Here is a 16,990-nt window from a genome sequence, read left to right as displayed (position 1 = left end):
CTAAAAAATAATACTTGGTTGCACCTAATTGTTACATAATTGATGCTAGTCATTCTTACATTGGTCTGATAGTGGCCTAACACATGCGCATTTACTGACTTCTGCCCATGTGACAACTTCACAATCATTAACCCGACTCTGGGGAACGAGCCCAACGGTCAAGAGTTGCAACGCTGTGTGTGTTGTGCATGTAAGGATTTTTTTTTGTTGTTGTTGTCTTGGGCCGACTGGCCGCTCCTGCCTGCTATGTGTTTCCTGTGTCGCAGTTTACAGCTTTTTAGAGCGGGAAAAATGAGCTTATGTAACGGTCATGTGACTTTGCCAGAAATAGTGAAGCGGGGCTACAGCTGCTGCCTCTCCTCCTGCAGCTCGCCTCCTTGGCTTTTGGCAAACGTGCACACACACACATACACACACACGGCCAAATGCGCTTGACGCCAGGACGTACAAAACAGTGCATGAGAAAACTAAAAACTATGTGTGTGTGTTGGGCAGGCGAAATACAAGATTGTGTTTTTTTTTTTTTTGTCAAATCGTCAAGTGGAGCGGCATGGACTACATAAGTGTGTGTGCGTGTATACATGTGTAGGCGTATGGCCCTCCGAGTCTGAAGAAGGAGCGAGGGATGGATGGATGGATGGATAGAAGAGGAAAAAAATGAGCGGCCTGGTTGTAGCTGAGGGCCAGACGTTAGGCGTGTAAGAATCACGGTTTCGCCGGCCAGCTTTGGCTTTCCATGTGACATTCAATAGTACACTGCTTTATTTTGGAAGGTGGCGATGTCCGCTTTTCATATTTGGCACCATGGACGGTATTTCCGAGTGTGTTTGTTTGAAGATGGAGACTAGCACGTTAGGTAGGTCTGCAGGAGTGATTGCAGGTTTTATGGCCGCAATAAAGTCTGGGGGATTTATATCTTGGTGATTTATACGGCAATGGCTACTTCATTGTGACGTCTTATAGAAATTGTGTTTTTTTTCTCAGATCTTGTGTCAAATCATTTTATTGATATGATGACACTTTTATCACCGACTTAGGTCATCATTTTTTGGGTCATATGTGCAGTCACAAGAGTTGAAATTCTGCCCTCTGCTGGTTCAGGCGGGGCGCAGCACTACTTTGCCCCGAATGCTAAATCGTACACGGAATTTCTTCCGATAGGTCAGCACAACTACCTTTGCGCCGGAAGGAACGACTGCATCATCGACAAGATCCGGCGGAAAAACTGCCCGGCGTGCCGCGTACGCAAGTGCCTCCAGGCCGGGATGAACCTCGGAGGTGAGGAGTTGCCAGACTCAATGATATTTGCAAATTTTTGCTTCACTATCAGGACCCGCTGCTCACCCACTTCTACACTTGCCTGTGGCACACCGCAGGGTTCAATGTTGAGCCCCATTATATTTTGTTTGCCAAAAATTTGAGCACAAAAAAGTCTACAGCCATAATAAAATATATGAGACCTGATTGAAAAACTGATCCATGCTCTAATTTTCTCCAGGTTAGATTATTGGAATAAAAAAAAAACCTTTCTCGCCTCATCATTTGAATTTTCTGCCCTAATTACCTACTCGGCCATGACTAACAATGCACTCCTCCCAACAGCTCGTAAATCCAAGAAGTTGGGCAAATTAAAGAGTATCGGCGATGACTCGCAAGCAGTCAAGGAAAGCCAGGCGGCGGCCGGCGTGGACTTCCTGTCGTCGGAGAAGGAGTTGAACGCCACCAAAGCCGCCCTGGTGCCCCGAGGGGCCAGCGTGGTCACACCTTTCCTGCCGCCGTCCATCTGCAGCGTGCTGGAGCTCATCGAGCCCGAAGAAGTGTACTCGGGCTTCGACAACACGCAGCCCGACACCACTGACCACCTGCTGTCCAGCCTCAACTGCCTGGCCGGCAAGCAGATGGTGCGCCTGGTCAAGTGGGCCAAAGTACTTCCAGGTTGGTGCGGCTATTTTCAGGTTGGGTTTTTTTTCATTTAAAATGAATTTAGAGTATACATATACACACTCGAGTAAGTATTTTTATTTTTTCTTAATCATAAGGCATCTTTTGACACTTGTTAAAGTGCCTCAAGCAATCCACTCCATCAGGGCACATCTTGAACCTTCCACTTTCGACTAAACGCGAGTCCAATAAAATGCTAATGAAAAGCCTCTTGTAATGCAATTCCGTATTTTAATGAAGACGATTTTCATCCTCGCTCGCGTTGTCTGACAGGCCTCCCACTTTTCTTTCCTTTCGGGCCCTGGAAACCATTGCGCAAATCGTCCGGAAGATTACCAATGAAATCCTATTTGAGCATTAAATAGAAACGGGGATTTATAAGAGTGAAGGCATTTACATCACTGCTCTGGCCAGATGTTGCCTCTGATGCGTCTCATTAAAGTGCAGTTAGATGAGATAAAGATGTTCCGTGGGGTGATATCAAGCAATTAGCTTGAAAGTCAGAGGCGGATTCAAGCCCGTCGTCTCATACTGGCGGTCAAATCGAAGAAAAACATAAATAAATCAAGATTTGCGTTCATTTCAATGGTTGGAAAAAAAATGCTTTCCAAGTGTTTTGAGTTACAAGTGTGCCGATGGAGCTCTCAAGTTGAGGCACGGGCGTATCGTATTACAGAATGCCAGCGCCGCGTTTGAAAAGGAACAAGGCGACATCCCCGCAGACGCAAATAGTCCCAGCGCCTGGCGGATAAGTCGTTTGTCTGTCCTCACTTGGCTTTTTTTGTGTTGTTATGTGGCGCATGCGGAGCTCCTCGCCAGGCATTGATTGAGAGTTTGGCACCGTTCCCATTCCTGCTTCTATTTCGGGAGGGCCCTCGCGCGGCATCATAACTGGAATCCTCGCCGGGATTTTTATTTATTTTTTCATGTTAGCGAAAGATGCGCTCTGACGTGCGGATTATAAATGAGCAGTGGTGATAACAGAACTGACGCTGTTTTTTTGTTTTTTGCCGATAGGTTTTCGGGGCCTGCCCATCGAGGACCAAATTACGTTGATCCAGTACTCGTGGATGTGTCTGTCCTCTTTTTGTCTCGGTTGGCGCTCCTACAAACACACCAACGGACAGCTGCTCTACTTTGCCCCGGACCTCATCTTCAACGAGTAGGTGATATGGAAGCTAATTTTTGGCTGATACAGGAGGTGTCAAACTCATTTTTGTCATTGTAGTCATAGTTTCCATCGGAGGGACATTAAGATTATCAATGCTTTATATTATTTACAGTATAGGCTACACGATATAAACTGATGAATAACTAGTTTTGAAATCATAGACTCGTAAAAACTGTTCAAATTGTTTAAAAAGATGAATTGTCATACAAGTTGCTAGCAAAAACAAAGTCGATGCAAAATTTGTCTTCACGGGCCACATCAAATGATGTGACGGGCCGTATGTGGCCCCCGGGCCTTAAGTTTGACACCTATGTTTTAGGACAATAATCACAAAGATGAGAATTTCCAAACCCATGATCGTCCTTCCTCGCTAATTTCCAGGGACCGGATGCAACAGTCGGCCATGTACAGCCTTTGTCTGGGCATGAGGCAAGTGAGCCAGGAGTTTGTTCGGCTGCAGCTCACCTACGACGAGTTCCTCTCCATGAAGGTCCTGCTGCTTCTTAGCACAAGTAAGACGGACAGAAAGAGTAAATTCCTTAGCAGTCACCTCTACAGACCGCTAGCAGCCTTCAGTGGCTATTAAACACTGCGAAATAACTCAAAAGCCAACTGGGGATGTGCACTTCATGCATTTTACATGCTGGCGGTGGTGGAACGAGAAGCGGGCGAGATTAAGTGGAGCGGTGGCAAAGTTTGAGAAGTCTGCAGGCTGGCTAGACGTCTTTGAACCACCAAGACCGGTGCCAATCAGTGGAAATATTTATGGAGATGGCGGCATGCGCCGAAAAAGTTAGATGACACAGATTTTTCCAGACCTTCTGATTGGGCAAAATGCATTTTGAGAGAACACCAAGAAGCTACCAAACTCAAGTTTGGATCAAGAAGTAGGATGGATATATTTTGTTAGGTTTATTCTTCCGATCTGAGCCGAGGGGACATTTAAGGACAAAAAGGGAAGCCATCTTGGAAAAACAAAGACAAAAGGAGAGTCAAAGGGGGGTCAGCGGCGGGCCTTCTGTTCCCGTGGCCTTTCTCTCCGGTGCTCGCTGCTTGCCTGGACCTTTGCCACGGCGCACTGCCAAGACCTGCAATTTTCCTCTTTCTCGACTTTTACGTCATTTAGAAAAAGGAAGGCTGCATAAAAGATCCCCAATGCTCAGCACCATTTTGGACGTGACTTTAGTTTTGCCAGGGTACCAAACAGTGTAAGATCAGGATTCAAGTTCGAGCGAGCTTTCGAGTCAGGCTTAGGTGAGTTTCCGAATGATCCTAATCGACTTTGACGTGTCATATTCAAGAATGAAGTGGTCGGGGTAAGGTTTAATTGGTGGGGGAAGTGCTTGTGAGTCATTTTCACAAGCCAGCGCGCCATCTCCTAGGCGACTTTTGCGTCGGTCGAGAGCAAGCTGGCCGAAAGGGAAGCGAGTGTTTACGTAGTAGTTGTCGGAGCTCGTCGGCGTACCATGAGCGCCTCTGGCTTGGAAGCGACCAAAGCGCGAGGGGATAAAAAGGACGAGAGAGGAGCTGCTAATGCTCTCTGACCTTGGGCTTAGGTTGCAAGCCAGCCCGCGGTGTCCGATGACCCTGGTTGGATATCGGCGAGCGCTTTCGCCTCACCTCTGTACAGATATGATACCGCAAATGAGTCAACGCTTGAAATGTTACGGACTCGGAGCATTTTGTAAGGATTCTCGTGATATCTTCAAAGTTTTCCTAGGGGGTCACGACGGAGAGATTTTTAAATAAAGTTTCATGCTTTTTGAATAGGCTGCGTTACCTGCAGCAAACAAAACGTCTGAAAACAATTATGGTGATATGATCTGTTTGGGGGGAGGGGGCGGGGGTATCCTCTGCACTGTTCCGAAATGCCAGGTCATTTTCTATTCAGGGCATATGTAGGTCAGCAGGAAGAGAGAGAGAGAGAGAGCAAAAAAACAACAACAAAAGGTCCAAACACATCTTTTGGGTATTAGCAAATTCTCATCATGTCAGCCATGAAATGAGTCCTGCCCGATTCGCAGTCTCCCTGCACCAATCTGGTTTTGGATCTTCTTGGTGTGCGCCGTGCCTCTAGGTATTTGCTCATTTATGCAGAAAGAGGCGAAAATGATCGTACGAATACGCAAGCGCGAGATATTGACCTCGGACATTTCTCGAAACAGACGCGATGCTAACCGACAGAAAGCGGCCGACGGGCGAGTCGTTCCATCGAGACTGCTTGCTCTTCAAACCGTTGAATTTCAAAAAGTCTTTTTTTTCAAAATACTATTTGCAATTCCATTTAAAACTTAAAAGCATCCCGGTTGTCTGCTCGCTTTTTTCGCAGTTCCCAAAGAGGGTCTGAAGAGCCAGGCGGTGTTTGAGGAGATGCGAGTTAATTACATCAAGGAGCTCCGCCGCTCCGTGGGCAAAGCCACCAACAACTCCGGCCAGACCTGGCAGCGTTTCTTCCAGCTCACCAAGCTACTGGACGCCATGCATGGTGTAAGTATCCCCCCCCCTGCCCTCGCCAGCCGCCGCCTCAAATGGTCCCGCCCCTCCTTTGGCAGCATGCAGGGAGGTGTTAGCTGGCAACTTTGGCCTCCTGATTATCATCTGACTTTTTTTTTTTTGCTTTCTGGAATAGCAGCAGAGCGGATTTGGATCATACTTAGGGGTTGGCTGATGCAGTAGCTCCAAATAGGGATTACTGCATCCCATTCCCCCCCCCCCCCTCGTGGTTATTTCGGCCGACCAGAACCGAAGGGTGATCGATGCCAACTGACAGTTTTCGAGATCACAATGAGCTGTGGTCACTGTAATGCGCCATGCTTGCCAAAATTCACAAACATTAATGAGTGGATGAATGGGGTTCATGCATCATAGATGCGGAAATCCAAAGTGCCCCCTTGTGGTGAGGTAAATCGAACTGGAAATGGGTCAAAGTCCATTCTGCTGCATAAACAAGAGTACAGTTAAAGTCCGTTTTGGGTGTTCTGCATAAAAGCAGAACCATCTGTGCCTAAATGAAATAAAAATGAAGCTATATAAGTAAATATATTTATATTTAATAATATAATAATATATTTAATATATAAATTAAAGAAATTGACTTTATCTGTATGGAAATAAAACGTTTTTCCCCTCCCTTTTGTTTTGTTTTTGCGGCAGCTGGTGGCCAACCTGCTGGACTTCTGCTTCTACACCTTCCGCGAGTCGCAGGCCCTGAAAGTGGCGTTCCCCGACATGCTGGTGGAGATCATCAGCGACCAGATACCAAAGGTGGAGTCGGGCCTCACCCACACCATCTACTTCCACAAGAAGTGACGGGGGGGCAAAAAAACTCAAAAACCCTTTCAAAAACGCTTGACCGAGAACTCGGAGCAACGGCAAGGTGGGGAAGCGCCGCGAGCGAGCGAGCACCCATAGCGCGGCACCGGAACGCGCTGGAGGAAAATAAAGGACCGGAATTGTCGGGTCGGAGTCGGGAATATACCCGCTCTGCCATGCTGCCCCCTCCCTCCCATAACCCTTTTTGCACCCCAAAGACACTATCTTTTCAATGGAGATAAAGCCATACATTTCCTAGGATGTGCTAGTGCTACATTCACACTAACACACGACACAGATGCACTAAAAATCCCCCCCCCCTCTAAAAAAAATCACTCAAATTAAGTGTGGCTTATGCAGTCTTTCACATCCATAAATCAATATACAGTATATACTATGCTAATAAACATTGCTTTGCAGCGCATCTACAGCAGGACAACGGGGCAGGAAAATACAAACAAAAAAAAAAATCACGCTTGACTATACGGCCAAAGGTCTAGTTGAATATATTCCAAGGGCTACAGTACAAGTATAACATATTTACATGCTTCACCATGAGCTCACTCTCCAATTCAATTGGTGTTATCAAATTCTAAAATGATTCATGAATTTTGATGTGTTTGAATATGCAGGAGGGAGAGAAGGGAAAATGTTTTTGGAAAAATATCCAATCACATGACTCGAAGATTTTGAGAAGGCTGTTTTGAATGATTTTGGGCTCATTTTTGCAGTTCAGATGTGTAGTGAAACAATGCAAAGTAAATATGCAAAAGGTAAACGGAGGGTGTAGAATCAAGGCAAGAATTTTGAGTGATTCAGTTTGTAAAAAAAAAAAGAAACAAAACTACAAAATGCCACTAATGAATTGGCCGGCTGGGCGGTAATGGGAGTCGCTCGTTTGTGTTCGATCCAGAGCAGCAGTCCGGTTGCCGTCTGTTTTTACTCACAAGCAAAGCCAGCCGTTTGTGACCCGACTCTTCCCACAATTAATAAAGCATTTTTATAAGAGTTGTCTATTTTATTTTTTTTCCGAATAATCCGCTCATTAAGGTGCTTCATTTGTTACCGATGCCGGGGGAAAGATTTGTATAGTGACCTTAAATGAACAATGCAAGCGCAATCATCCTCCAACTACAATGATGTCCCAATTTTGTGAGTTATCTAGAGCCCCACCAAATTTTTTTTTTGTTAAGTCTTCAAAAGAATTGTAGCAAAAACAACTGTATGCAATTTTGATTTTTTAGAATTATAAGCACATTACTTATTAGTACTAATATTAACACCTTAAATTGAATTTAAACAAATGAATCCATAATTAGTTTCTTTTTTTAATTTGATTCCTCCCGCTTCGGGTTAGAACTCACAAAATTTGGACATTGATGCTTTTCATTGAATAGCGAGAACACACACGCACGCAAAACACACTGTACAGTTGATTTACAAGGAGACTTAATCTGCAGTGCTTAATGTACAGCTACTAACTAGCGAGAGCTATTGTAAAGTTGGGCGGTCATGGTATGATTTTGTACACTTGTGGACTTTACGTATATTTCCCAAAAACCGTGATGCTACTGAGAAGCGTTAACAGCGCAACCCCTCCACGACCCCCCCTCGCCCCCATCCACACCCCAACTACTACTTTCCCAAATTTGACAGTGTGAAAACTGTGAGTGTTGGTTGCTGGATTAGCCATATCCTATTTGCTTCATTTTTTTTGCACAAAGGAGGTATGGTTGAGAAACAGCTAGCGGGCGCTGTCCTCGGGCAATTTCGATATAGCCTATTAAGGAATCGGGATATTCCTTCTTGACGGCGGTCATTTTGAATACAGTGGAACCCCCATCGTGTCGGAATTTCAACCGGCTTTATTGGCCCCGTAAGAAATAAATAAGGAACTAAATAAATTGGTCTTGCTTGTTGCTAGGCAGGATTGATAGGGCAGAATTAGCTATGCCCTATTTCGGAATATTGTGAAATGTGAAACTAATTAAATTTTGAAGTCATCCAATGTGTGGAAACAGGAAGACAGTCAGACTGTTACCTTGTGGCATTGTATGATCATTAGAAACAGTTGCGGTTTTAAAAATGCTAGCAAGATTGGATCGTAGCCTCGCATCACAAAACCAACAAACCTCGAGTGAATTGTAAACAAGCGGACATTAGCTTGCGTGGCTAGGTACTAGGTAAACGTTTGAAATTTGAAACAAATTGAGAATAAAAAGCCAAAGAAAAGGTTCCACTGTATTTAAAAAAAAAAAAAAAGGAAGGTACCATCCCCAAGCTAACCCAAATCCCGCCTATTTGTTTGTCCTTTGTAAGGAACCCACGCTAACGTCTAAATATGGTTGAATGAAAGTATTTTTGAGAGAATTATATTTTGGTGGAAAATAATATTTAAGTACTTTTGTGTAAAAAAACAAACAACAAAAACGCAAAGTTCTTTTTTTTGTAAAATGTTGATAAATAAATGCATGCGTTTTGATGACGAGGGCGAGATGTTTACATTGTATTTAAGAAACAAAAGAAAGAAGGAAAAAAGGGAAACCTGTGCCTTTTTTTAAATCGCACTCAATTTACATTTTAACACTATTGTACATAGGACAAAAATGCTTCTTGTTCTGTTGAGTGTAAAGGATTTTTACGGAATGATGTGTTTAACCCCCACTTTTCTGTGTTGGAAGGAGAAATGAATGTATGATTTGCATTGTGACAGACTTACGACCTGAATGTGAGACAGAAGACATCTAGAATCTTTTTTCCCTCCAATTTTTTGTTACTTTTTTTCTCTCATCAATGTTTGTGTAATTAAAACAACAAATATTTCTTATTTTGTAACAAAATGTGTTAAGTGATGGATAGCATTTTTTGTTTTTTTTTGTTTTTACGAGTTGTTGCTGTTGAGATGATTTCCTAATCCAAGGCGCGATTGGTGACCAGCACCACAATAAAAATCAACAAGTCACCACACCTTGTTGGTCTTGTCTTTATTTAGATATTTATAACATATTTATTGGGTGAGTTAAATTTTCAGTGGACCCCCACATACTCACGATTTGGCACACGCTAATTCACCTATTTACTGATTTTTAAAAATATTTTATTTGTTTAAAACCTAGAAATAAAAACAAATACTTTTTCATAATAAAACTATATGCCTCAGCATTTTTCTGTATGTTTTAAATTGCATTCATCTTCAATTTTAAAAACAAACATTTTTTGAGGGTCAGTCATGTGACATTCATTGACCACTTTTTGCTCGGTCGAATCGACGGGCACGATCCCAAACTCAATTCAGCTTTGGCTGAATTCAAACCAGCTGCAGCGGCGCCACGTCGGCCGACTCGGAAGCCAACAAGACAAAAAGGTAGAACGGGTTCACCGTTGACCTCCCAATCTGCAAAGGCATCAGACTGTTTTGCTTTATTTTTCGATGTATTTTCCCAGCCTCCTCCCCATTGAAATGCGCGAGCCCTCTCCAAATCTCCCCCAGATTTTCAATCGCTTTCACTTGTTGCCGTGCCAGATAAACAGAATCTATTGGATCAGTCCGATTTCACGGCTGCGCCCGCGCACATGGCGGCAGCGTCTTTGGCTCACTTTCCCCGCCACCAATCCACCTCCCTCCATTTTCTCCAGTCTTTCCAATCAAACGTGGATGTTTGTTGAGACTTTTATCAATATTTTGTTTTACTCAAGTAGCTGTCCGGAATGAGAATACCTTTGTCACCATGAATCTGGCACATTGACGTAAACGCCGCTGAGTCATGGAGTGGGGAAAATGGATGGGAGGTGACGATGGTTGCCGAGGAAGGATGAAGGACACTGCATCAAAGCGTGGCTGGATCACCGCCAGGAAGCGTTGAGGAAGGAGAAACCAAGATGTCCGGTTTTAACTTTCCGAGCCCGTGTCCGCTCTCCATCCAAACAAACATTTCAGTCATTGCCGATATTAACGCAACCCTACGACTCTTGACGTGAAAAATAATTTGGTATTTTCATGGACAAGCATAAGTATTAAATAATAAGCGCAAAAATCATTGAGGGGACGAAAGTCGGAATGTATTCATGAGTCAGATAGTGTTGGAGAGGACAAGGAGGAGGAGGCGCAGAGTTGACAGACAGTCTGGCTGGTGTCGCCGTTATGATTCAGCACTATTTCCGAAAGAGAGGGGGGTAGGAGATGAAGGGCCCAGAGGGTGGATGGTGACAGTGATTGAGGGGGAAAAAAATGTCACCCACCTCATTAGCGCTAGCTTACTTTGTTACGTAATGACACAGCACAGCTACAGTACACACAGTGTAAACACACTCAAGTCACCCAAAGCACCAAAGTGCTACTTTACGCTAGGATTTTTTTTTGGAAAAGAAATTATTTTTACACTTTCACACGGCTCACCAGTTTTCTGAAGATGAGCCGTGATTGGTTGATACCGGAGATGACAACCGTGATGTCATTTTCAGTCAACAACAAGTGGCAAAATGGCCGCCGCCTGAGTTTGGGACTTAATTCATATAGTTTTAGTATTAAAATATTATCACCATTTGTACTGTATTAGATGAAGTAACCGGACCGAGAAACAACCATTTTGGTACAAGTCCTTTGAAAAGTTATCAATTTGAAAATTTATTTCACTGCAATAACACTTATTGAACATTGCTTGAGAGTGTGCCCCTATCAAATGTGTATAAAAATGAATCCAGGACCCTTTTACAAACAACCATAACACCACAAATCAGCATTTGAAAATATTGCAACCTCTGGTGGCATAAACTGAAGTGACGTGCTTCCACCATCAAACCTCGTGAAACAACCTCACCAAGACACAAAATGCACTAATTAAAATACTGCATTTTAGGATATTTACCATAAAATTCGTTTTTTTGGTTTTGAAATAAAATCATAATAAATCAAGACATTGTTTAGGAGTGTCTGCTTTAAAAATAAACTAAAAAAAAACACCAACCCCCCCAAAAAAATATTAAGGATAAAAATACTTGGTTCCGATAACAATAAAAAATAATCTCAATAGATAGTTAGGTCCTCATGCTGACAAAAAAAAAAAGTTATCCAGCATTAAAAAGGCACAATTGGCAGAGGGCCGTGATATTCGGATGTTTGCTGAAAGAAAGCCAAAGAGTGCATCGATTGTATAAAACGCGTTTTTTTGTTTTTTTTAAAAGTCCAAAAGCCATGTTTGGAACGTGCATAATATGCAAGCAAAGCCCTGTCCATGATTTATGGCCATACATACCCGTTTACATTCAGGGCTCGACAAGGCACGTCGATGGGAGGGGGGGGGGGCAAGGGTGAGGGGAGGGGGGGGTGTCTCATGGATACCATGTATAAATGGGCGGAAGAAAAACAAATAGGTCCATGGCTTAAGAGGTGAGGCGAAAGCGTAAGATAATAATTCCATCATTGTGTCCATTTTTGGAGGCTACAGCATCTCCACATAGTTCTCAGGAATGAGGCCTCGCTTGCCCTCCAGTTCCCCCTCCAGCCAGCCCGGCTCTCTGGACTGAGTCACTGCAGAAGGAAGTGGTGGTGGTAGGGCGTTTAGGGGTAAGGTGTTCAGGGGGACGGGAGTAAGACAGCAGAGGGGAATCAAGTGAGTGTGAGCAACTGCACTGCTACTTTTTTTTTTTTTGGATCTCACCTGGAACTAATTTCGTAAGGACATTTTGGCTAAAGGCCTCACGTGCAATAAATATGACCACAATCGTTTAAGAAAATTATTTTGAACATTTGATGATCCAGTAAATATGACCAAGGGTGTCAGCGTTGCAATTTCTATTTTAAGAATATTTCTTAAAGCCACTTTAATATGATGCCGGGGATATTATGACACTATTTTTGATATGTGAAGATGTTAGGATGTCAAACTTTAGGAACAATATGGAACCGGCATTTCATTCTTTCAGTTATTTCATTGTGGTCCACAAACATGACAGGTGATTGGCGTTATGGGATTTGTCACAATTAAGACTGGAGCAAGAGTACGACACCCAGATTCTCATTTCCTGTAGGAGTGATTAAGTCTCCGTCGGAAATCCGAACCCCCCCCACCCAGGCCATCCCCTTGCCCTCCCTCTTTGGTCTTATCTCTGTGGTGGACGGAAGATCAGATCAGGAGTTCGTTTTTCCTCCCGATCCAATATGCACTTACCGGCGTTGAAAATTGCGCCGATCTGGAAGGAGAGCTCCGAGTCGTGCTCGGCCTCGCACGGGTACACCGCCTTGGCTTTCCTGCCTGTGACGCTGAAAAATGGAGGCAATCAGTGAGCGGGGCTGCCGTGCGCTTGGCGGATTAGACAGCGCTTCCATTGAGACCTAATACGTGATCATCCTGGCTCTGAATCTAACTTAGGACTTAGTTGACGGGGAGCCTTTACCGAACCTTTGATATTTCATCACTGGCCATGATAGACACGATTTTATGATTTGCAAACTGACAAGTATTTTTATTTTTCATGATGGCAATAAGCATCACTTTGGTTTCATGATTACAATAGTGACTTGGAAATTCACAATTTTTATTTCTTCCTGATCCTTGCTGAAAAACTCACCTATTCCTGTTTTTTGTGCTCCTTCTGAAAGGCCCTAAGATGCCACATGATGCCACCAAAGCCCTGCCTAGTAGGAAAGTAGTACATTGGCGTCAAAGAAGTAAGTTGAAATGATGCATCACGACGACTGAGGAAGAAGATTTGAATGTTGGGCTAAGTTTAGCCTGGGTTGTTCATGGAAATTCTATCATTTCATTTTAATCTTGGTTTTGCGTTTGAGGATTTCCGATTCCTTGTTTTTTTTCCTCTTTAATCTGACGTTGAAGCATTTTCCCGTAAACAACTGCGTCATTTCAATCCTTCGGTGCGCCCATATCACACGCTTTGAGTGGAAATAATTAAAATAGGGAGCCCAGATTTTGGTTTGTGCAAAAACAGAGATAGAGGAAAGCTGTTCATTCCTGGGAAATGATTAAAAAAACAACAACATTTGACTGTTTTGCCTGCCATCGCAAAGTGTTATCTCCGAACCAGCAGCATTGCCAGGTAGGCGCCGAGCGCTTCCAGCGCGCGCGGCGCGATCGATAAATATTTCATATTCTTTTCTTGCAGAGCTGCAACAACAACACGCAATGAAGGAGGATAAGATGTTTGAGGAAAAAAAAGAAAAAAAAAGCAACAGGCTTGCAATCACATTTTCTACATTTGTTGTGTTGTTTCTACATTAACAGCCTGGGCAGAAAAAAGGTTGAAGTATTTAAGTCAAATGGGAAAATGACAAATTAAGGATCATGTTCAGGAGCAAGAGTGGAAGGGGAATTTTTTTTTTTTTTTTTTACCTCTCAAGTGGCTTTTCTTTGTCAGGTGTGCAGCCATGCTGGCATTCTCCTAACCAGGTGGCTGCTGCCATGGACGCTCTGCGGAACAAAACATGACAGTTTAACATCAAAATATATATAAAAAATATATATATATAAAAAAATATATATACACAAAAAAACATACTTTGGCTACAGAGTTTGTCTTTTTGTAAAAAAGTGACATAAGGGATTTCATGAGCCAGCGGTAGTGATGGCAAAGAACAGCAGACGCCCCGTTGTCATGGCGACACGCATGAACCTTCCACTGAGCCTCGCTCGACTTGACTATATGCAAGCGTGTTGCACGTTCAAACAGCATGGAGGCCGCCAGCAATCGGACCGCATGGACTCCATCGATTCGACCAACCGCTTCCTCGGAATCAATGAGCACATGTAAGTCACGTGGTGCTCCACTCCAGTCTCGTTGCTGGGATGAACAAATCCTCGTGTCGTGATTTGTGAAGCTGAGTCGCTCTGACATTTTCCGCCGCGTGCGTCTTGTTCTTAAAAAGCCAACTTTCTCAAAATACATCTGTAACCATAGTTACAATTTGAAAGGCTAATGCTAAGCGTCCCAAATCATATCACGGTTTATCGGTAAACCGCTTCACGGCTAATCCGGGGCATCAGCGGCTACGGCCGTGCTTTACATCACCCGCTGTCAGAAGTGCCGATTTCTTGGGCGTGAACGTCCAGGTCCGGACGGGGGGTCCGGGTGAATGCAGAGGAGAGTGGGAGTGGAAGCCAGACGTCCCTCTGCGTTGCATGCCTGCCCTAGGGCCAGCGCTAATACATCACAAAATGGGCAAATTGCTGCCTAGCTGCCGCTCCCATAGAGACGCTAATCAAGGGAATTAGAGAGAATGGCCAGGGAGGGGAGGGGGGGGGGGGGGGGATGTTGGAGGTCACGAGGATGAGAGAGATACTGCAAACCTTTCCTCAACTTGTCCATACCCAGCGGTGGATGCTCTGTTGGGACCCCGCTTGAGGGTGATTTATAGCTCCGCAGCGGCGCTGGCCCACTGCGGGGCTCAGCTGCATCACATCGCCACGGGGGTGGGGGACGGAGCGCCGGCGCGCAGCAAATCCACTCATTAACCCGGACCTCGGCGCAACCGCTGTTTGCCCTCGTCGCGGTCGAGAGGATCGGATGAGGGGAAAGTCACCGACGTTTATCTACGACGATTAAAAGCATTGAAATAAATCGACGCTTAGGCGATTACAAACTAGCGGACACGTCCTAGAAAGGCGTTCGATGCGGACGAGGTAAAATGGATTCATCCGGGAAAAAAAAAAAAATTGCGCTCACAATTACGGCTAAGCCAAAGCGAGGGAAATCGCTCATTCCCGTCGCTGTGGTGGCAAAAAATAGCAATGTTTTTTTTTTTTCCCTTCCCCAGGAGCTCATCTGTTGTTTTCCTCCATCAGCGAGAGAGCTAAGCCTTTTCGGTAAACATGATTAAATGATGTAAATGGGGACTTTGCAATTTGGGCCTTGTGGGGAATATTTACAAGTATAGACAGATATCACTTAGACGATATGGAGAGAATTGACATTTTAAAAATATTTAATACTACTTTAACTCTTTGAGAACCGGAATACTGAGCACTTTTTGGATCTTCTGCTAACAACCCAGGCTAAAATTGGCTCCTCCCTTATATAAAAAATATTTTCGTCTCTCAAATGAGACATGGTCGTTACAGGACTGTCTCCAGCGTCGATGTCTGTGGTAGGTTTGAATATCAACTGAGATTTTGGATCTGGGTCGCGCTACGGTCCCGCAGTTGTCAGATTAGCGGCAGTCGAGAATTTATCGGCAGACAAGAACCGCCGCTTCTCGTTAAGACGACGGGAAACCTGCCCCGCAGCAGCCGCGGCTTTTTCATCCCGGCACGCAGCTCCAAGTAACAGGATGAGGAGGGCGATCGAGTGTCATTCCGCTAACGGGGAAAAAAAAAAAAAAAAAAGGCTAGCGATGGGATTTCTGGTAGAAAGGGGGTAAAGCCGAGAAGTTGAGCTCGTCGTGCCAAGCGCGATGCGTTTGGGCGTGCGGGGAATATAAGTTGCGAGCCACCGTGTTGTGATTCGCACTAGTTTGCCCGCCAGCGGGATGTGGAAGGACGAGTGGTGTTGGAGTAGAAGAGGAAGAAGAGTAACGATGCCACTGTGAAACGCTGCTAGCAAAACTGTGAAGCTAAAGCTGATTATTAGTGTGGAAAACCCGCGCAATGTTACACTTTGAACCCGGACACTTCAAGTATCTCGGATCGCATAACGTATTAGAATTAAGAGATGGGAGATATAAAAGCTCAGTTGAACATTTGATGGAGAATATTTTCATGATTTTGGAGGGTTTAATTAAAAAAAATAATAATTAAAATTGCTATTGCTAAGATCGTGATCTTGCCGAGGATATTAATCCTTTTCAATTTGAAAAAAAAAGATTGGTGGAGTGCTGACAATGAAACTCATTGAATGCAGAGTACCAAAATAAAAAAAAATCTGATTTTTTTTCCACTCGAATGACAACTGAGGGTGAATAATCGAGGAATACTCTATCATGTCATAAAAAAAAAAAAGTTAATGTATGCGACTGAGTCAGACTGCCTTTGCAAAGTCCCCTTTGTGACATTCATGAGGGCAACGGAACAGATTCCACTTCTTTTTGGGATCGGGCCGAAGCTGGAGCTCCGGGGTGCCCGCCATCTCAATTTATGAGCGAACAAAGTCGGGATGACACCCAGTGACATATGGCGGAAGTCTTCATGAAGGGACGGGGGCCGGGCGGCGACGAGGGGGTAAACAAGATGAATATCTGGCCGACGTCAATACGATTTACACGGCCAAAGCGCGGCCACCTGTCGGCCGAGCAAATAAGCCAGAAGATTTATGATCTCGTCCCGGCTTGCTTGCGGCCTTCTACGTATGAAAATGTTTTGCGGACTATAATTCCAGACTTGATTCACAATTGAAATGAAAGTCCTTTTTTGGCATCCATAGTGTCTACTATGCAAAATGAGAGAGAGAGAGGGGGGGGGCATGTATCGCATAATAACTTGAGGAAGGACTCGCGGAAGGGTCGGAATGAAAGAGGAAGCGGCATAATCTTCCCCTCTGTCAGCCGCTGATGGGAGTCGGCGAAGGGCGAGCGAGGGAAAGATTTCAAGGTGAATTCATAGACATGACACAGCAGCACAA

At 44.3% G+C, this 16,990-nt stretch overlaps 2 protein-coding genes across 5 annotated transcripts in view; one reads left to right on the top strand and one right to left on the bottom strand.

Annotated features, from left to right (window-relative positions):
• Positions 1-9,391, top strand: part of nr3c2 (nuclear receptor subfamily 3, group C, member 2) — a 35,500-nt gene extending 26,109 nt beyond the window's left edge. The window contains exons 4-9 of the mRNA XM_088373604.1: positions 1,162-1,278; positions 1,603-1,935; positions 2,959-3,103; positions 3,494-3,624; positions 5,442-5,599; positions 6,266-9,391. Of these exons, the coding sequence (XP_088229730.1) occupies positions 1,162-1,278; positions 1,603-1,935; positions 2,959-3,103; positions 3,494-3,624; positions 5,442-5,599; positions 6,266-6,421 (1,040 nt within the window). The 3' untranslated portion in view covers positions 6,422-9,391. The remainder of the gene's footprint in view (positions 1-1,161; positions 1,279-1,602; positions 1,936-2,958; positions 3,104-3,493; positions 3,625-5,441; positions 5,600-6,265) is intronic.
• A 1,629-nt stretch (positions 9,392-11,020) lies between these two features.
• arhgap10 (Rho GTPase activating protein 10) overlaps positions 11,021-16,990 on the bottom strand; it is a 24,245-nt gene continuing 18,275 nt past the window's right edge. For 3 of the 4 annotated variants that reach the window (XM_088373606.1, XM_088373607.1, XM_088373608.1), the window contains 3 exons: positions 13,771-13,848; positions 12,592-12,683; positions 11,021-11,951 (listed from right to left, as the gene is read on the bottom strand). In XM_088373606.1, the coding sequence (XP_088229732.1) occupies positions 11,863-11,951; positions 12,592-12,683; positions 13,771-13,848 (259 nt within the window). In that variant the 3' untranslated portion in view covers positions 11,021-11,862. Of the gene's footprint in view, positions 11,952-12,591; positions 12,684-12,991; positions 13,059-13,770; positions 13,849-16,990 lie in introns of all 4 variants that reach the window. The other variant, XR_015857998.1, reaches the window with a different exon arrangement.

This window comes from Syngnathus floridae, chromosome 4 (genome assembly GCF_059516105.1).
Source record: "Syngnathus floridae isolate MCC-2025c chromosome 4, RoL_Sflo_1.0, whole genome shotgun sequence".
NCBI lineage: Eukaryota > Metazoa > Chordata > Actinopteri > Syngnathiformes > Syngnathidae > Syngnathus > Syngnathus floridae.
Note: the sequence above shows the minus strand (reverse complement) of the source record. Positions and strands in the feature narration are given on the sequence as shown.